Source organism: Solanum dulcamara, chromosome 9, assembly GCF_947179165.1.
Source record: "Solanum dulcamara chromosome 9, daSolDulc1.2, whole genome shotgun sequence".
In the NCBI taxonomy this organism is placed as follows: domain Eukaryota; kingdom Viridiplantae; phylum Streptophyta; class Magnoliopsida; order Solanales; family Solanaceae; genus Solanum; species Solanum dulcamara.
Window position 1 is genome coordinate 3598029 of NC_077245.1, and position 22251 is coordinate 3620279.

Sequence of the window (22251 nt, forward strand, 5' to 3'; positions counted from 1 at the left end):
GAGTAGTAACTAGGATGCATGGACAAACACATTGTAATGTTGTTTTTGCATGAATGATACAAGCAGCACAAAAATGTCAAAATGCAAACATTATTGTTATTTCTTATGGAGAATTGAGGTTCTATGATAGTGTGTAGCGTATGGTTACTTCTTAGGGGGAAGCTTTCCACTAAGAAAATGGGAGAAAAAAGCCAAAGCTCGATTTGGTTGATACGTTGGAACAAAATGCCCTGCTCCTCTTATTGTCACCAATGTCAAGTTTTCATATTCCTCCACATATCCACCAACCTGAACAGAGGCGTACATAAAAATTTTCGTAAATAATAGTGTCAACATTTGAATAAGTAAACAAATGAATAAATCACTATAAGGACTTGCACAAGCCATCAGAAAAGCAAAGCAAAAACCTATCTGATCGATCTCAAATTGGATGACAACAAGGAAAACCTACCTTTCAGAAGAAAAAAACTATGACTAAGTAGACCGTTTTAGCAACCAAATAACAATAAGAAGAAAGTAAGATACAGGACGTAAGCAGGAGAGTGCTAACTCTGCATCCCTGAATATTTTTGCTTATTCCATTAGGACATCAAATGTTGTTCACTCGTTATCTACTAATAAATCATCTTTCACTGTCCGGCCGACCCCTATCTTTAATCTCCAATCCCCATAAAACGCAATAATTGAAAACGACAAAGATACAAAGAAAAATAAATTTCTTTTTAATGATTAGTGTTTACCTCTCCCTGTAAGTACCAAGGGTACCAAGATGTCTTAACTGATAAGTTTAACTTCTTTATAGCATGCCTTGTATCTGTCACTGGCACTACAACATCCATGTCACCACTGCAAAATATATTTTCATAGCACATTATGTTATCTTGAAAAAATGTATGATAAACAAGGGAAGAATTGAAATTGTGTACTCCTTCTGTCTCATGGCACAATTCGAATTTCGAGAGTTACAACTTTACGATTTTGATGGTGAATTCAGACATGAAATGTTTTAAGTTTTTTTGAAATAAAATTGGATTACGTAAAACGTATTATAAGTCACTGTAACTTACAATTCAAACTATTGATAAGACATGAAAAAAAATCGTGGTAAAAACAAACTTTTCGGACTCTCGAAATCTGAAAGCTTCATATAAATAATACTTACCTACACAGCCAAACCCTTAATCCACTCTTCATCAACTGATGTAAAAGTGGCAAGACACTCAATGGTCTATCTTTCCAGCTGAGATTAAGTGTGTCACTGTTCTCAAATAAAAGAAAAAATTATGATTAGTGTTTGAATTATGCTTAGAAATGTATACAATAAGAAAAATAAGTTCATTTTTAACTAAATCTAGAGCCTTATACTTGCAGCTTTCCCATGGATAAGGAAGTTTTGTAACGTTAGCGTGCATCGCCTTCTGAACTTCTGGTATGTTAAAGTAGGACTGAATATAATTTGGAAGGCACGGATCAACTTCCGATATCTATATGTAAAAAATAGGAACAAAATACCACGAAAAGTTAGTTTAATTGAACATTTCTATAAAAATTTTCAAGACATTGAGCACTAAAAATGCTGTAACATTTGCTTACTGTAGTACTTGAAGGTGATCCATTGAGGCACAATGGCGCGTAGATGTTGTAGAGAAAGATATTTCCAATTTCTTCATCGATTTGGTCCAAATACGCGTTGCATTTCTTAGATGCAGACGATGGAGTAGAAAAATTACAGGTTGATATGATTCTGTTGTATAATTCATCTGAAATTAGAGCATGAGACCAGTAATACTCTGTCGTTCCTTTCATGTTGGATTCAAAATCAACATAGGCATTGCCAATCTGAGATGTGAATTCCATCAAACAATTAATCTATCGCTAAATAGCTCGTAGCCAATAGAGTTTTTGTGATAATTTGTCGCTAGGATGAGAAAACATACAGCAATTCCTTTCAAATTGATAATATTAATAGTCTTTTTCGCGTAATTGTTGTGCTGAAGTATAAGCTGAGCAAGTTGAGGAACGTAATGTCCTGCGTAGCTCTCTCCAGTAAGGTAAAAGTCACTAGCTTTATATTCTGGAAATCGTTCGAGCCAATTGACTAGAAAGGTATAAGAATCACGACCTGTTGTTCTGTCTCCGCTAAAATTGTAGTCAAAACTTGTGTTTGTATATGAAAATCCAACGCCAACTGGGGATTCGAGAAATATTATGTTGGCCTCTGATGAATGAAATGTTAAATTTCATTAGTATTAAGGCATTGACTTAGATTTGTACTTTCTTTTGAGTGACTCACCAGAAATCCATGAAAATTGATTCCTCTGTAGAGTACCATATTTGTTAACTCTAAATGGCCCAAGTTCTCCAAATGCTCCTCCAAGTGAGGAACAACCTGGTCCTGCTTGTAACAAAATATTTTTAGACGATGAACAACAACATATTCTGTATAATTCCACAAGTGGGATTTCTAGAGGAAGTGTGTGCACAGGCCTTATCCCTACCTCCATTGAGCCATAAGACAAGAGGCTTAGAAGCAGAATTTTGAGGTGATTCGACGAAATAATAAAACAAAGCTCTACCAGCACTTGAATCAACTGTAACATATCCTGAATACTGGTTAAAATCTACACCTTCTGGTTGACCTGGTAAGTTTTCAATTTTATCATTCTCTTTGGGTGAATTTTGAGTCCCAAAATGTACTGGAGAAGTCCTTTGTGATACAAATGTACTACAACTATTAAATTCTGGATAATAATTAGTATTAGTAGTTTTTTCTAAGTTTTGCTTGAAATAATGAGCAATTGGCTTTAGGCTTTTAGGTTTATAACAATGCACTAAATTAGATAAAGCTAACAAGGCTAGGAAAAAGAAGAAGAAATATGATGTTTTAACCATTTTTAAATTGTGATGATAACAAGTATGATTATTCATATGACACCATTTAAATAAATGGCTAAGGTTTTTAAGTTTGTGTCCGGCCAATATTGTTAATGATTTTGTTCTTGTTTTTTTGTTTGTTTGGAAATTTCTAAACCAAATGTTGCCAAATTCAGTCATTATTCTGTTTTGTTTATAATGAACTGAACTCCCTAAGTTTGTTGAATATTTCCTAGGCATTCGATGCAATGGACGGCTCAAGAATTTTCTAGTGTTGAATATATTGGAACAGTTTAGTGATATTGTCTTTTTTAAATCAGATTTTAGTTAAATATTTTTTAGACGTTACTTCGTCAATTTCATATTAGCTATCTATATTATTAAAAATAGTAATCTAATACTATTTGTCAATTTACAAAATCAAGATATAATTAATTATTTTTTTCGCGCTTACAATTATACTTTTTGAAAGTGTATGAAAAATTTGTAAGGTTCCAATTTTTTTTTTTAAAGCTTAAATTAATAAAACTCCTTAATTTTCTAAACACGGGTATATTCCCTGTAGTCAAAAGACTGAAAACAACCTTGTCATCTTCTTGTAAGCATATTTCTTTTTTGGTCATTGATGTAGATGTGGAAAACGTCTTTGTAATTTGTATGTTTGTTGTTGGAGAGAAGGAGCTTATAATCACAAGATGGAATTTAATGATGTGGTGTTATATCTGTTTACTTGTACTTGTTCATTTAAAAATTTTCATGTCCTTTAAAAAACAACGTTTAATATGAATATATTATCATAATATTCATATTAATTGATATATAATTTTAGATAAAGTGATTTGGAGAATAAGAGTCTGTTTGATATAATTTCAACTAATTATTAAATATAATACTCACAACAAACCTACAAACTAATTAAAAAGTTGGAAAAACAATAGAAATACAAGACAAAGGACAGAACTAATAATCCAACAAAAACGAAATAAAAATAAAAATAAAAATAAAAGATTTATCAACCACACACATATCTTCTATCACAGTAGCCTCCTCAAAGTAATAATTCAAATATTGTTGTAAAATACACTAATTTAACAATATAAGGAGGAGAGAGTAATTGAAAGGAAAACAAAACAGATGAGAGAAAGTTTTTATATATCTGTGTGTATTCATCCTTTCGATGCTAAGGATATTTATACACACATATAGATGGCTAAAGGAAGAAGAAAACAAGTGGGTTGCCCACTTTCAGTGGGCCCCACGTGTATATAATAAGATTAAGTGGACAATCCAATAAGATTAAGTGGACAATCCACTTCATAATACTCCCCCTTGGATGTCCACGAGAAATGTGCCTCGTTAAAGCCTTATTAGGAAAAACCCAGTGGAAAAAAGCCTAATGAAGGAAAAAAAGTACACATATCTGATAATACGCCTTGAGTGCTGCCTCATTAAAAAACTTATCAGGAAAACCCAGTGGGACAAAACCTTAACTAAGGGAAAAAGAGTACAGCGCGTATTTTGCTCCCCCTGATGAAAATATCACTTAATATCTCGAAGACGACGCATTCCAATTTTGTATCTCATTTTCTCAAAGGTTGAAGTTGGCAATGCTTTGGTGAACATATCCGCCAAATTGTCACTTGAACGAATTTGTTGGACATCTATTTCACCATTCTTTTGAAGATCATGAGTGAAAAAGAATTTTGGTGAAATATGTTTTGTTCTGTCTCCTTTGATGTATCCTCCCTTCAGTTGAGCTATACATGCAGCATTGTCTTCATACAATATTGTTGGAGCGTCTTTTGTCAAAGAAAGACCACATGTTTCTTGAATGTGTTCAGTTATTGATCTTAACCAAACACATTCTCGACTTGCTTCATGAATGGCTATTATCTCTGCATGATTTGAGGAAGTGGCAACCATAGTTTGCTTTGTTGAACGCCATGATATAGCTGTACCACCACAAGTAAATAAATAGCCTATTTGCGATCGACCTTTATGGGGATCAGATAAATATCCCGCATCTGCATAACCGATCAATTGTGACATGGAATCATTTGAGTAAAATAATCCCATATCAATGGTACCTCGAAGGTATCTGAATATATGCTTAATTCCATTCCAATGTCTGCGTGTTGGTGAAGAACTAAATCTTGCTAACAAGTTTACTGAGAAAGCTATATCCGGTCTAGAATTGTTGGCAAGATACATTAATGCACCAATTGCACTAAGGTATGATATTTCAGCACCAATAAGTTCTTCATCATTTTCATAAGGCCGAAACGGATCTGTATTAATATCAAGAGATCTCACAACCATTGGAGTACTCAATGGGTGTGCTTTATCCATATAAAATCTCTTTAAAATATTTTCAGTATATGTTGACTGATGGACAAATATCCCATTTGTAAAATGTTCAATTTGTAGACCAAGACAAAATTTTGTCTTTCCAAGGTCTTTCATTTCAAACTCCTTTTTCAGGCATTTTACTGCCTTTGAAAGTTCTTCCGGAGTTCCAATAATATTCAAATCATCAACATATACTGCTATTATGACAAATTTAGATTCAGACCTTCTCATAAAGACACAAGGGCAAATTGGATCATTTTTATATCCTTCTTTTAGCAAATATTCGCTAAGACGATTGTACCACATTCGCCCTGATTGTTTCAACCCGTACAAGGATTTCTGAAGCTTTATTGAACAATTTTCTCGAGAATCCTTGTATGCTTCAGGCACTTTGAACCCTTCGGAAATTTTCATAAAAATGTCGTGGTCTAATGAGCCATATAAATAGGCAGTGACCACGTCCATTAAGTGCATTTCAAGCTTTTCATGAACTGTCAAATTCATTAGATACCTGAAAGTAATTGCATCCACCACAGGGGAATATGTTTCCATATAGTCAATGCCAGGTCTTTGCGAAAAACCTTGGGCTACAAGTCGTGCTTTATATCTTACGACTTCACCCTTTTTATTTCGTTTACGCACAAAAACCCATTTGTGCCCTACTGGCTTGACACCTTCAGGTGTTCGAACTATTGATCCGAAAACTTCACGTTTTTCAAGTGAAGTTAACTCTGCTTGAATTGCATCCTTCCATCTTGGCCAATCATTTCTCTGTCTGCATTCATCGACAGATTTTGGTTCAAGATCCTTATCTTGTTGTATTATTTCAATGGCAACATTATAAGCAAAAATATTATCGACCACAATATCATTTCGGTTCCACCATTTTCCTGTCGAGATATAACTTATTGAGATTTCTTCATTCTCATTATTTTCAGGTACTTGGACCTCCTCGGTGGTATCATCATTTGTTGTGTCTCTGGGCTCTTCTTGAGCACTCGCCTCCAAATTATGATCATCTTGATCATTTATTCCTTTCCTTTTTCGAGGATTTTTATCTTTGGAACCAAATGGTCTTCCACGTTTTAAGCGTGGTCTAGACTCATTTGCCTGAATAAGTTGTCCTACCGGGACATCAATTCGAACTTGAGCATTAGCAGCTGGGATATGCGATTTAGTAACCCGTGGAAGGTTAGTAAATGCATCCGGCAGTTGATTTGCAATATTCTGTAAATAAATCATCTTTTGAACTTCTTGCTCACATTGATTTGTTTGAGGATCTAAATGAGATAGTGACAATGAATTCCAATCTATCTCATTTTTCAACTGCTTATGTTCTCCCCCTAATGTTGGGTATACTGATTCATCAAAATGACAATCAACGAATCTTGCCGTAAATAAATCTCCAGTCATAGGTTCCAGATATTTTGTAATAGAATGAGATTCATACCCAACATATATTCCCAACCTTCTTTGAGGATCCATCTTTGTGCGGTGTGGTGGAGCAATTGGGACATATACCGCACACCCAAATATTCTAAGATGGGATATATTTGGCTCCCTTCCAAACGCCAACTGTAATGGGGAAAATTCATGATAATTTGTTGGCCTTACGCGCACAAGGGCTGCTGCATGCAAAATAGCATGCCCCCATACTGAAATAGGAAGTTTTGTCCTCATTAGCAATGGTCTAGCTATTCATTGGAGGCGTTTAATCAATGATTCTGCTAGACCATTTTGAGTATGTACATGAGCGACCGGATGCTCAACTTTTATTCCAATCGACATACAATAATCATTAAATGATTGAGATGTGAATTCACCAGCATTATCAAGACGAATTGTCTTTATTGCATAATCTGGAAATTGTGCTCTTAACCTTATAATTTGAGCTAACAATCTCGCAAAAGCCATGTTGCGAGTTGATAATAAGCACACATGTGACCATCTTGTAGATGCATCTATCAAGACCATATAATATTTAAATGGTCCACATGAAGGGTGAATTGGCCCACATATATCACCCTATATACGTTTCAGAAACGCAGGAAATTCAATCCCAACCTTAGTTGCTGATGGTTTGATAATCAGTTTTCCTTGAGAACAAGCAACACAAGAGAATTCCTTAGATTGAAGAATTTTCTGATTCTTCAAAGTGTGTCCATGTGAATTCTCAATAATTCTGCGCATCATATTATAATCGGGATGGCCCAATCGGTCATGCCAAATGATAAAATCATTAGAATCAGTAAACCTTTTGTTTACAATGGCATGTGATTCAACAGTACCAATATTTGTATGGTACAACCCAGAAGAAAGTGCAGGTAATTTTTCGTGCACAATTTTCTTCTCCATATTTATTGTAGTAATATAAAGGTATTCAACCTTTCCTTCATTTGCAGTCTCAATATGATAGCCATTTTGGCGAATAACCTTGAAACTTAACAAGTTTCTTTGAGACTTACTACAATATAATGCATTATCAATTACCAATATCGTTTCTCCAGGTAGTAATAAGACTGCTTTTCCAGATCCTTCAATTAATTTTGTACTACCAGATATTGTATTGACATAGGCCTTTTTCATAATCAAATGACAAAAATATTTCTTTTCTTTTAATATCGTATGAGTTGTGGCACTATCCAAAATGCACATATCTCCATTATTCATCTTGAATCCAATTGAAGACTGATAAATTTATTTATCTTCATAAAATAAAAATGCATTGTAAGAAATAAAATAAGTAACAATTTTGCTAGAAAAACATAAGTCCCCTTTTTTTGTTTTTAAGTTAAATTATGGTAATTTAGAATTTAAAAAATTATATGATTCAATTATGATGAATGTTACAATAATTTAGTTTATGGAATTATATACTTATTAACCTTAAATAAATATTATACACAAGTATTAAAAAAACAAATATAAAATATTATAAAACATTAATATAATATTATTCATCATGTATAGATAATTTGTTTATTGACAAAAATAATACAATCATTATATATTATTAATGTCTAAAACATTAACAAGAATAAACAGTTAGTATAATGACATTAAATAAGGCGAATATTATTTTTAGTAACAATATGATATTAAGATTAAATAATAGCACACTAATAGTAATTAATTACAACATTGTAAAATAGCACAATGTAATAAACAATATACAATTATCATAATAATGTGACCTTGATTATTATTTTTTCTTCAAATACATAAACGTAAAAAACACAATAATTCGAAGTACATGATAACATATTGAAAAACATGAAATTAAACATCAATTAAGATCCTTAAAAAAATCTTCAACCTCCAAATGAGTAATATCATTGAGGTCATTAAAATCATCATCCCTTAAGGCCAGATTTGTTTCAATGTTATCATTATTCAAAGGCCTTGTCTCAACATTATTTTCGAACGCCAAGTGTGACTCTATCCGAGCATTAGAAGAAGAGGCACCACCTCTATTTGCCTTTCTTTTAAAAGAATTTTGATAAAGTCTTACAAAATGCTCAGGCGTCCGACATTCATTTTTTCAGTGGCCTTTCATGCCACAACGATGACAGTTATTTTTTGAAGGGCCATTTTGAGAACTGATATTGTTTTCCCTTTTATGTTGACCACTACCACGACGATTATTATATCGTCCTCTGCCATTGCCACGCCCACGCACATTATTGTGACCTTGATATTTATTATGTCTTCTTTCAGACTGGCCATGTGCTTTTACCATATTTGCCTCCGGTAACGGAGCAGTTCCAGTGGGACGGTCTTCATGATTTTTCATTAAAAGGGCATTATGTTGTTCAGCCACCAGAAGGCATGATATCAATTCAGAGTATTTTTTAAAACCCTTTTCACGGTATTGCTGCTGTAATATTACATTAGAGGCATGAAAAGTAGTTAGTGTCTTTTCTAACATGTCCTCATCATTTATATTTTCCCCACATAATTTTAATTGAGAAGTTATTCTAAATACAGCAGAATTATACTCAATTACGGTTTTAAAATCTTGAAACCGTAGGTGCATCCATTCATAACGAGCCCTTGGCAATACCGTTGCCCTGAGGTGGTCATACCTCCCTTTTAAGTCTTTCCACAATTCAAGTGGATCTTTCACTGTCAAGTATTCCATTTTTAGGCTTTCATCTAGATGATGACGAAGAAAAATCATAGCCTTTGCTTTATCCTGACTTGATGCTGTATTTCCTTCAATTATAGCATCACCAAGACCCTTAGCGGTAAGGTGAATTTCAGCATCAAGTACCCATGACAAATAATTTTTACCAGAAATATCAAGTGCCACAAATTCCAATTTTGACAAGTTTGACATGATGAAAATTAATTTGAAAGTAACAAAGATAACTTAAAAATTAAATTTTTTTAGTAGATATACCTGATATAGAAGTTAATTTTCTGAAAAATTAAAGCTTCGTGCTGATAACGTGTTGTAAAATACACTAATTTAACAATATAAGGAGGAGAGAGTAATTGAAAGGAAAACAAAACAGATGAGAGAAAGTTTTTATATATCTGTGTGTATTCATCCTTTCGATGCTAAGGATATTTATACACACATATAGATGGCTAAAGGAAGAAGAAAACAAGTGGGTTGCCCACTTTCAGTGGGCCCCACGTGTATATAATAAGATTAAGTGGACAATCCAATAAGATTAAGTGGACAATCCACTTCATAATAAATATTTATTACTCCACTTACTTTGTCTCATTTATGTGGCGGCCTTTGACTAAATATATACTCCAGCCGTCCCTTTTTAATTATCATGATAAAATTTTGTATAATTTTTAATTTTTTTTAATTAAGAGCGTTATTTGATTAATATATTCTTTATTAATTTTTTATTTTTTATCTACTTACGTGCCTTTTAATTCTAGAATAATTAATGTTAATAGCAAAGTTGGGAAATGATAATTGATTCTCTTTTAATTATTTAAATTAACAACTATTTTAAAATAAATATTTTTAGTATACATAACAACTAATATGGAATGGAGAGAGTATAAGTTAAGAAATTAAAAATAAGGAAATGATATTCTTTTATTTTTTGTAATAGATGGAAAATATGAGACAAGTTTGAGAAAAATAGAGTAGATTTTGGTTTCTCAGGCAAAGCATGCCAATGTCAGCAATGGCGTAAGGAATAGTGGAAAAAGACATTGGCATTGGGATGCAGATCAAAGAGGTACTAAAATACACACTAGTCTTAAATTTATTAGAGCGTGCAGTACTTGCCATGATTTCACCTTTGCAAAGACAAATTTCTCAATGTAGTATGGGACCTAAAAACAATTAACTACAACTTCAAAAACATTATGCAGCAAGTGAATATTTGGGTTGGTCAATTTTTGTGGAAAATTACCTAAATATACATCTTGTTTTATTATAATCTCTAAAAAAAAATTATCATTTAAAAAAATTCAAAAATTCCCTCTCAAATACATCACTTTCCTTTCATTGATATGTCCCTATTCCCTCTCGAATACATCACTCTCTTCTCACTGATATATCTTTATCCCCTCTTGGATACATCCCTCTCCTATGTATCTGGATGTCCTATCCCTTCTCTGATGCATCCCTCCCCTATGTATCCAAAAATCCGGTGATGTATCCGAAATTCATAAATTTCAAGGGATTTTTGTAATTTAAAAAAAGAGTAGAAAAATAATGTAATCAACTCTTAACACTATGAAATTTATGTAAATTATACCAATTTTAATCCCGAATTATTTAGGATCTGAACCATTAAAAGAACTCAAAGTCATCTAACAACACGAGTGTAATTTTCTGCAGATTGCTAAGACAAGGGGATGAGTTTGCTCTCCCTCCATAGAGCTGTTATGTTACTATATTGAAAAACTATGAGCCATGCAGACAGTTGAGATTTCAGTACTACAAGTAAAAGAACAGAAAAATCAATACATTATGCATTACAAGGAATGACTCATATTTAGATAAATACATTTGGCCTTGTTTCTCTTTTGAGGATACTGTCTTTAGTCATTTCTGAAGACATCAGGCTTCAAGCCATAAAAATATTACAGAAAAAACAAAGAGAAACAAAAGAGATGTATCTATGTATGGAACAATTACAGTGAAAAGATCCTATTCCAGGAAGACGGCCTTTACTTCACAAAAAAGTTGGCTAGACAAGTGGGAAACATCTCTGCGCGACAAAAACTTTATCTCTCCTCATGTGCTGTGTTAATCAGATCCTACACTTCTGCGCTTCTACACATAAATGCCACAAGATTCCAAAATACTCCACAGTGTTGAAGATGAAAGTACGAAAAGCTTTTAATCAGCTTTGTCATTGTAAAGATGAGACCATGGAGTGGAACCCGAATCCTCTCAGCCAAGCGTGTGAAGATACATCAATTTCTGTAAGTAACATATAAACTATTTTAGAGTGGCGTGCACATCAATCATTTTCAAAATGTCTGTCTGTTGGACTATGTATTATGGTCTGTGATGAATAATATCAACTTTGGAAAAATAATTTACCACAAAATACCAGAAGCCACACTGCACAAATCTTAGACCTTTTGGACTTGCTCGCGGACTTCTAATGCTTCCAGAACGCTGCTTACCCACCTGCACCATGTGACTTCATAGCATCAAGTAGATCAAATTTAAGTGAATCTGACAAACACATAATAGAAAATGGAAACCAATATATAATCCCTGCCTCCTACATATCTCACTACATCCTTAAAAGAGTCAGCAGGAGAGGTAACGCTCCCATGGGTCAATGAGCATATCAGCATGGTCTTTTCCTCCAATTGAGAACCGGGTCCTATCACGAGTACTCATACTTAGCATTTAGGAACAAGCCAAGAACCTAACACTTGAAATCTGGTGCTTGACAAGAAAGATTCTCCACCACACTCTGTATGATCATTCACCAAGCCACTCAACCCTAGCTCCTAAATGCTTGAGCCTGTCTCCATGGAATAACTTCAATACTAGCATTTGACTAAAATCTAGTCTGATTTTTATTTGATAGGGTTGTAAAAGAATGAAAAACAAAATATTCAAATTGTACTTGTAGCAAAGTCACAAAATCACCCAATTTACTCATATAACCTTCTAGTCAGATGGGAGTTTAGATTGCCAAGACAAGAGGCATCAAAAGGCTAGTTAGCAGCGGTGCTTTGCCCTTCATTAGATAAGAATGTGAAAAATAAAGAGATACACGGAAAAAAAAATTGAGAATGTATTGCTAGATCATCCTCCCAAGCTATTGGGTGTTTATACAGAACATACACCTAGTCTAAATTAGGAAAGACATAACTACAAATAAATAATATCTCCGTAGTTGATTCTAACTAATATAACAAATATAAACAATATTCTTAAAATGAGTCAACAAGGAGGATTATAGTCTCTTCTTAAAAGCTACTTACTAGAATGTTACCCTTCACTAAAAGCTACTTACCAAGATAATAACTCTCGAAAGTAGCAGCAGCAGTAGTAGTAATTACCATTTCAATAAAGTACTACGGCGTAATATAGAGCCGCTACTAAGACACAAGAAAAATGTGGTAATAGGTAGGAATAGAAAAGAATGGGTCTTAGAATTTCTGCAGTGTTTTGTAGGTGAACTCTTGAAAGAAGCGAGTCTCATTTAACATTGAGTTCCATAATATTAAAAAGGTTGAAAAAATCATATCGTGATTGGTTGTAGGAAGGTTAAAATTTCTAAGAGATAGCCCTATGCAGCGGAAAGTGAAGTCTTATGAAATGGTATCTGGGATAATCCTCACTGGTTTTTTGTATAATTTAAATAGAAAACTACAAAGGTTAGAAGGGACAAACAAAGAATATATGAATCCTAGATAAGATTTTTGAAGGAAAAAAAAACAGAAAGAAAATATAAAGACAGAACAGAATGCAACACAGGCTTTCATTTGATGTTTCATTCTCTTCACACATCCAACTCCTGACAGATGGCAGTGAATAGTTACTTCACAGCAAAAGAGATAATACTCGAGGCAAACATAGACGCTAAAATAGCAATTGTCATATTGGAAGTAGCACTGTTCTTCTAGCAAAACATAATCAAAGTATCTTATAATATTAGGGACACAATCAGAAAGGGAGAAAAGTCGCAATTAGAAAAACAGGATAGGAGACTTGGTTCAACAAGTTACCCTTCAAGACCAGGACTTGTTGGATAGTATATATTTCTGAACCCAAGTCTTTTAGCTGCAGAAGCTGTCGTCTCCCCAATACATGCAACAGCATTGTCCCACTGTCTCGATGTAGGAATAAGACTAGCCCATACCCTGTCACATAACCCAGCAGAATGACAAACGAATGAGAAAGGAGAAAGAGAGTAAAGACTATTAATTAAGGTAGAAGGATGAAGAACATTAGGATACAATTATGTTCCCTGGCTCAATGAACAATATCTGGAAACATCTGTATAATATTTTCTAGCATGTTAGCGTAATTACCACCATCAGCTATAGAAACTAGTGCACTTGCTTATGCCAATATTAGATATCAACGTGTCATCCGTCTCCTTTTGCGATAAAAATGAACAATTTGGAGCATTGTACCTGAGGGCAGAAGGAGATGCTACAGCAACAACAGGAGCAGAGAGTGCTAGTTCAAGAAAATATTGATCAACATGATCAACTGGTGCCTGCAAGAAATGGAAAGATTATGCTCAGCAAGATGCGATCTAATTAGTTTTATCTCAAGAGAAGGATCCAAATGTGGTGCTCTATCTAAACTTTGACCATATGCCATGAAAAAAATGACAAGTGACCCTCTTTTCTGGGTAAGTGTGTATTAACCAAATTTGCAAGCACAAATGACTTTTTCTTGTCCATGGGGCAGTAAAAAAAATATTATACCGTTGTGTATGTGTTCAGCCGAGTAACCTCGAATCCCCGCCCAAAAAGTCCTTCCTCTGAAATAAAGAGTCGTATGTCAGTTCAAAGCTGCTCAAAATAGTTTCATATTCTGAGGAAATTTTGCATATTAAACATGAAGGTTAGACAGTTGCAAGATATTGGATGAATCAGGATCTTGTACAGATAATGGACGGGAAGAAAGGTAAGGAACTGTGATTTTTGTGGTTAGTCTGTTTCTTTGTTCTTTCTTTTTCCACTTTTTTTCTGAATAATGGTTGGCAATAGAAAAAGATACCTACACAGAAACTATAGATCCCCTACAGAACCAAAAAAATCGTAACGAGAATACATGGAAAAGAGATTTCTGTATGAAATCAGATTGATGGAGGAATGAGGAGAGACGGAAACATAAAGAGTGGAACAGTATTGCACACACCAATGTCAGTGCTGGCTTTTGCTGAAGCAGGATAGAGAACAGTGCACTTGTCCTTTCCATTCTTTGGAAGCTCTAAAGCTAAAAATTTGCCAGTTGCTGAAAATGCAATCAGAATGAAATTTTTAGTCTGGCAGGCAAAAACATATATCAGCCAAATTTTTAATGCAGAGCTGTTTGCAAGTACAAAAAGGTATTTAAATGAATGACAAATACAAGTGTCATCCCTGAGGCACATGTGTCATAAGAGATACTGCTTTGGAAAGTTCACTCAATACCCTTCGATGGTGCAAATGCCACATCAAGATACTGCTTTGAAGACTGAACAGCTTCATCAAATACGCAAGCTGTACCAGATCCAACGACCCCTACTCTGACAGATGGAGTCCCAGCAGCTCTAAGTAACAAAATAGATTAAGTATGAGGGACCAGAGAGTGCAAAAGTAAACATAGCTCATTTAGACAGCTTAAAGAATTTGAGGCTACTTTCAACAAATAACAGTAAAGAAAACCATACACAGTACACAATCATATTTTTTGGGAACTAATTATTGTACCATTTTTTAGTTCAAATACTTCATTTGACAACATAAGTACACACATAACAGGAGACACTATAATGACTCTTGCTTTTTGTGTATGCTGACAATCAACTGAAAGTCTTTTATACAAGTTTTCAATGCTTCATTTAGGAAAAAATACACAGTTATTGAGATGGCAGGTTCAACCAGAACTGGGGTTGATGATAATGCTTAGCAGGTGCTATTTGTCTCATAAAGCTACACATCATTCAGTGGATGATCAAACTTAATATGAGAATAACCATATTATATAGGAAGTATTTGCATCTCAATACAACTGAACTTTCTCAAACTTATGGAAGTCAAATGAAATATCTTCAAATAGTACATAAGATTCTACAACATTTTGAAACCATGATTAAGAAAGCCGATTTGTCTACACAATTAAGCAGCAATGTTATTAAACATAGCAATGACTTGTTTTACTGACAAGTCAAACGCAAAATGATTTGACTTAACATCAGATCTTGTATATTTCTCAACATTTTTATATTTTTAAATCCAACTTCACAGAATTCTCCAGAATAGAGGAACTGTACTAAAAACCAGTCAAAGGGTTATTTTAGTTATTTAACACCATAAGGCGAAGAACTTTAGCCAAGATTAACCCTCTTTACTGGTAAATTTCAACCTAATCTTACTTCCAAGCATCAAGAAAAACCTTTCCCGCCTCTGGTGAAGTAATGATAATCCAGTCAAACGTGGCCTCTGTTATCACAAGAAGAAATGGGGAAAAGCATTAGTGCCACTCAAGACAGCAGAGAACATGTTAATCTGTTAGTTATTTAACAATTTCACGAGGAAGTAATAATGGTGATTTTACCACTTGTCTCAGCAATTGCAATAATAACAAAATAATGTATGCAAGTGCAAATGAACTATGTAATTTCTATAGACTTGGGTATTATTGCAATGGCTGTTTGATTTATATTTATAATAGCAATAGCAATAAAAATGAAGTAATGGAATTACTTGGCTAGCAATATCTTAAAGCAATGACCTCACTTTATTTGTGTCTGAATGCACAATATGCTATTGTTCAAAAAATGTCATCTCCATAGTCTATAATTCTCTTTTGCTAACAAGAAGCAATGAAAATATTAGTGCCAGTGCCAATTTTGCACATTCAATAAAAGGATAACCATAAACATTCCTTGGAAAAATGTCATTTGACCTTGAAAGCTCGGAAAATTGTATTTAAAGAAAGAGCAACAATCTATTTTGTTTAGAATTCTAATATAGAGCACCAATCCAACCTTTGAAACAAATTGTCTTTAAATTGTTTATTTTGTGACAAAGCAAATCTAAGGCATTAGTAGAAATCAGCTAGAAATCGTACAATGAAGAGAAATGAAAAATGCAATAGAAATAAATGTACACAGATGCTCGACGCTGAGTCTCAGGCAAGCAAATATGAATTATGATTAGCAAGAACCTACCACTTAATATAGACGTGAGTCTGTCTAGATCAGGTAAGTGCATGTGCTGAATGAGAGGAAACTCAAGAGAATCAATCCCATGTCTGACCTGTAAGCATGAAAAAGAGGGAAAACATAATTATAGAGGACGCCAAATTTACTACTTTCTAGAGAGACATCCAAGCTAAAAAATAGTTTGCTGCACATTTATCAAGTCCCAATCACTGGACCTTTGGTGTTAGAAACTTGGCATCCTTAAGAAGTTGTTTGTCCTCATTCATGATAATTTCATATATATTTTACGGGTACCTTTTTCCTACTTCATTTATTTATTTCTCTCTTATCTTACGAGGAGAACCACGTGATTCGGGAAAGGATTTGAAATCCCTGTCGCTCGTTTGCTTCTTTTCTCCCCTAGTAGAAAGCAAACAAAAATGTATTGCCAGCTAGATAGTAGTTTTTATGAACATGTGAGCTTGCTTTGACAAAAAACATTTTCCAAAAAATAAGTCATTTTAAGGAAAATATTTTTCTGGAAAATACTTTCAAGTATTTGGTTCGGTTAGTGAGGGGAAAATATATTTGAGAAATATTTTGTTGAGGAGTGATATCACTTTCATGAAATTTTTGAGTATTAAAATGATAATAATGCGTTTTATTGGAGCAGGTATGAAATTAAGAGTTGAGATTGTTGTGAGAAAAAACATCTTCCACATTACTCATGGGATGTCATTTTCCTCTTTTTGGTGAAAATTGGAGAAATATTTCTGGCAACAAAAGAAAATGACTTACTCTCGGATTTTTTGAGAAAATATTTCCTTCATACCAAGCACACCATGTTGAAAATCCAGAATGCAACAAATGAATCATACACATGCCTGCACATGATTTAATGCTCTTCACTACATCCTCCTTTTTGACTTTGTGAATCAAATCTACTGCACCTAAAAGGGGGAGGCTACAGGAACATTCAGGAACAATTACCCTTCGTTCATGTATAATTTCATGCAATAGAGCTATACTTTAAGGAATCATTCTACTCCACTCGATTGAGCTCAGAACGGTAAGTGAATGTGAAGTTCCTATCAGATCATGAGATGATAAATAAGCAAGCCATGATTAGAATCTCAAGGTTCGAGTTTTGATCTCACCTATTGAGAGAAAGATGACGAAAGTATCAGTTAGTAAAGGTATGAGACTCGAGAATGACAGAGAAAGGGAGATGAGGTATGTGTAAACAAGACGAAGTTTAGCCTGCTTTCTACGAAAGGAATCTATGGACCATAGATGGCCCTCAGAGATTGCCTCTGATAGGTCGACTAAAAACCCCTCCCATACGCTTAAAACTTAGAACATATCAAACAATGCGATCAAACTCCTCTCAAGCATGAAATAGGGTTCCATAGCTTCAAACTTCAGTTCAAGAAATCAAGCTAAGGGGCTTTCATTCCAGGTATGTGGGATTTCATCAACGGTATCCTTTCACCTATTGAGTCCCAAGTAAACCTAGTTTTAAGTTCATGATTTCTACAAGCATAGGGTTTTATGGAAAAGCATGAATTCTATAATATTTTTCATTCTTCTCATGAATAGTTTAATTATGTGTTTTCACCTATAATTTAGTACTTCTAAATGGTATTTTCATGAACCCTCAATACATAGATATTTGCATGTCTCAGATTATCAGTTTCTCATAATTTTAAATGTTTTCAGATAAAGTGTCTACCAATTGTTGTCCATTGTTATCAGTATTCATGAGCAATTCATATTATTTGTTTTATCAATATCATTCAGTATTCTTAGTTTATTTATATTATCAGTTAATCAACATGTTTCCATTGGAAGTTACTTAGCACCGAGCGGATCTTAAGGATGAAGGGTCACGGTTAGCGTCCACTAAGACCTTTAGTAACGATTCCTAAGTCCCAAAACTACGTGCCACAGTAGGTCTGTGTAGCCCTTGTAGGCACACATTATCAACTTAGTGGTACCACATCAGATCAGATAAGCCTTTATATATACTATGACAAGGTATATTAGACCCTTTTCAATGGGATTATACATCAAACTCCATGTCTATCTCACATGAGTATATGTCGACTTTAGTATCTCCCACAGTGTAGGCTCAGATGTTTCATGACCCTGTAGTAAGTTAATGCAGTTTTTTGTACTTACCAGTTGTATGTTTTACTAAATGGTCATTGCATTAGTCATGTTATTTCAGCTCAGCATCGCAGATTCAGTATGTCCGGTCACCTCTTTATCATGCATACCCTACATACTCAGTACATTCAAAGTATTAATCGCATACTCCCGCATTATATTATTTTATAATATAGATTCAGACGCTCAGTATCCAGCTCACAGCTAGTACGCTTTCAGTCAGCATAGCATCAACATTGGTAAGTCCTCATCTTCCAAAGACGACCTTTATCTTTATTTATTTCATGGTCGTTCTTTAGTCTTCAAACAGTCAAAGTTAGTTAAGGATTTGTCCCAGTAACTCATCTTAGTAAAGGCTTTCAGACAATCAGTTTAGCTTCAGCTTATGTTTTAGTCATATGTTCCATATATTGCTTTGGAATCTAATATTTATTATTCAGACTCAGCTTCCACATTAGTTATTTTAAGTTGTTAATTATGCAGGTCTTAGTGTCATGTCAAACCATGAGTTAGCTTGGGATCACTTGTGGCTCTAAGCACCATGTTACGACTAGGGGGTGTCTCAGGTCATGACAGTAAGTTAATTCAAGGTTAAAGAACGGATATTCCCCGTTAATCACGTGGTGCTTATAATGGTTCTTCCTCGATTATAGTGAATCAAAGGTTACTTCAAAGTGAAGAAACTCCAAGATTTTGATAGCCACGATAAGGTTTTACTCCCACCTTCATCTATGAGCTCATAGGAGCATTCTAGACGCATTTTTAGTGAGAGCTCATGGGACGGTGATTGAAACCCGTGAGTTCAAGTTTTTATGTTGTATAGAGAAGTTTGAGGGTTGTTTTATGTGATGTAAAGGTTGGGAGTATTTGTTGACTTCATAAGAAGGCAGTATGATATTATTATAAGACAAAAAGGAAGTGTGTGGAGAAACACTGCTCATTTAAGGGCTTGGTGAACTCATCGCTCGTTAAGCATTTGATGTACCAGTTTTACGGACCATACTTGTTGTTTAGCTGCTAATACTAGCTCCATCACCTTATTTGTAGATTAAAGTCCCAAAGGAATGATAAATTCTTCATAGTTATTCTAAGTCAAAAAACAAGGTATGCAAGGCTAAAACCTCTTTCGCCCCTAAGGCACAACCTCTCCATCACATGTTTCTCATAGATGAGTCAACAAGGTCATGCGCTCCAAAGGAACGGTTGTTTTGTTGGAAACTAGACTCAAACACCTTTAATTTGATAGGTAATCCAACCCTTAACTCTTCATCATATCTTGGGAGATACACTCGTTTGAAGTTGGACCTTATCCAAAATCATTCAGAAAAATTGTCCATGATATAGCCTTCAACTTAACTTTTGTGTTAAGGCTCCCTTGACCTTCAAGCTTCATTTAACACTACATTTGTCATTCTATACTAAGACGGGGTGTTACACTTGACAGTACCACTAAACCAAATGCTTCCTGATTTGTAGACTAATTTGCAGTTCACTGTTCCTTTTCTCCACCATACCGTTTTCTCATCCTATAAACGGTAAGTGATCAATAGCTTAAAAAGTTTAACTTACTTAAGCATTTGATCAAACATCTAATGTGTTACTACCATTATACCAATGTAATTGCGAAAAACAAACAAAAATGGTACCTGCTCAAAAATTTTATTTCTTGCAACAATCATGAACCAACTCGAAACAACCACATAAACCCTATAACTTCGACATAATATCAGGAATCCAAATAAAAACTCGAAATTAAGAAATCAGCATAAAACCGAAAAACTAAAAGTACCAGAGCATTGATGAGCTTGCCATTCTTGCCGCGTTCTCTGGTGACAACAACTTTCGGATCCTTCGTCGAGCACGAAATTGTGACCGATGAAAGTGAAACGCACGCGCCGCCTCTGTATGAACGACGGAAGCAACTCCGCCGCTGCTGCGTTGCGGAAGAAGACGACGACGTCAACGGAGGAGAGAAGGAGGAGAGAGAAGACATTTGTGGAACGTGTTGCTCTGAGGACTGACAGCTGTAAGCCTGTAACTGATTTTAAATACTCTCAATATCTTTAATTTAATTGGAGTATTAGTATTAATTAATTAATTTTCAGCAGAACAGGTGTCAAAGCTGGAAGGATAAGAAATTGTGGTACTGACACGTGTCCTATTTGCAGGGCCTATTATCTGCTGTGACCTACCCACCATTGTAGGCAAATGATGGTTAGTTATGATCAGGTGTTCTGCGGAGAAAGCAAAACCTTGATCCAAACCGTTAATTCGAATCAAATGGTTAGATTTAGGTATGGAAAAATATTGATTTGGAGGTGAGTTGTAGGAACAGGATCTAAGGTGTGTGCCCCATGATGCAACAGATTTAAATGATTAAATTTGACTCCTTTTTTAATGCTCAAGTAAAAGCAAATTAAGGAAGAGGGGTGTCTATTACCAATAATGTGGGAGAATTAATTAATTAATAAAGGGGTTTTAATAAAGTGATGCCACTATCATCTTTTCCTCTTTCAATGAGGCAAAAGTTAAGTTTGGAATTGTATAATCTTTGCTTATCACAATGATACCAAGACCCTGTTTGGATAAAATTATTTATTTTAAGCTAAAAATAATTGGGGTAACCTAATTTATTTTTTTGGCTTATAAATTTTTTCATCTTATAAGTTATTTTAAATAAGTTAAGTCAAACAAATCTAATTATTATTTTGGGCTTATTTTAAGCACAAAATGACTTTAAGTTGATTAGTCAAACACTCAAAAAAATTGAAAACAACTTATAAGCTAATCCAAACGGGCTCCAAATCTGATTAGTATTTTTTCTTTGTAAACTTTACCTAAATCCCATAATGGAAAAGTCTAATTACTATACATCCCTCATTGTATCAAAATTACCCGATATTGCAAATTGTTATATAGCAGAATTGGAGTTGACGAACTACATAGATGATACAAATGGTGCGGAAGTGAAGGAGAATAAATTCTATAAGGATAAAGCAACTCTAGTTGATGTAATGGCCAAATACAAAATCAATAATGAATTTAATTTCAAGGTTAAAAGAACCGACAGTAAAAGGTATGCGCATATTCTGCATTTGGAAATTTTGATATTGGATAGTATCCAACAGTATGTATCAGATACATATTAATGTGTGTATCTGATACATTCTTAAAATAAAATAATTTTTTCTGTCATGATACATCAAAACTCCATTTCTGTAACTCAGTTAAAAAATGATAATAATGTTGTCAGTATGTATCAGATTCATAATACTCTATGTATCAAAATTTTTTTTTTAATAATACATACAAAGAAGCATGTATCAAGTACATGGGTTGACACACTTCCTATCAGTATGTCACTTTATTTGTTGATATTATAAATGAAAAAATATTGGTATGATACATGTCATTTTTTTTATACAAATACAGTTATATATTAGTATGCCTTTCAGACGACTGTTGTTGGAGAATGAAAGCTTCATATTGAAAAAAATCCGATATATTCAAAGTTAGATATTTCAATAGTGAACATTCATGTGCA

At 34.1% G+C, this 22251-nt stretch overlaps 2 protein-coding genes across 3 annotated transcripts; both read right to left on the reverse strand.

Annotated features, from left to right (window-relative positions):
* Positions 1-2892, reverse strand: LOC129902401 (putative serine carboxypeptidase-like 23). Its single transcript, XM_055977627.1, has 8 exons — positions 2499-2892; positions 2294-2395; positions 1938-2218; positions 1594-1839; positions 1366-1484; positions 1163-1258; positions 741-846; positions 1-288 (listed from the first exon to the last, which is right to left on the reverse strand). Exons 1-8 carry the CDS (start codon positions 2890-2892, stop codon positions 145-147), a joined length of 1488 nt encoding a protein of 495 aa, XP_055833602.1. The 3' UTR covers positions 1-144.
* An 8261-nt stretch (positions 2893-11153) lies between these two features.
* On the reverse strand, positions 11154-20750 carry LOC129904730 (uroporphyrinogen-III synthase, chloroplastic). 2 transcript variants are annotated; one of them, XM_055980316.1, is made up of 10 exons: positions 20497-20750; positions 16566-16653; positions 15768-15834; positions 14824-14942; positions 14549-14644; positions 14113-14168; positions 13813-13898; positions 13402-13536; positions 11753-11842; positions 11154-11629 (listed from the first exon to the last, which is right to left on the reverse strand). In XM_055980316.1, the coding sequence occupies exons 1-9, from the start codon at positions 20698-20700 to the stop codon at positions 11785-11787; spliced, it is 909 nt and encodes a 302-aa protein (XP_055836291.1). In that variant the 5' UTR covers positions 20701-20750; the 3' UTR covers positions 11154-11629; positions 11753-11784. The 2 variants fall into 2 exon arrangements, with proteins under 2 accessions (XP_055836291.1, XP_055836292.1); XM_055980317.1 differs by lacking the exons at positions 11154-11629; positions 11753-11842 and adding an exon at positions 11849-12188 and having other exon boundaries at positions 20497-20748.
* Positions 20751-22251: the final 1501 nt, after the last annotated feature.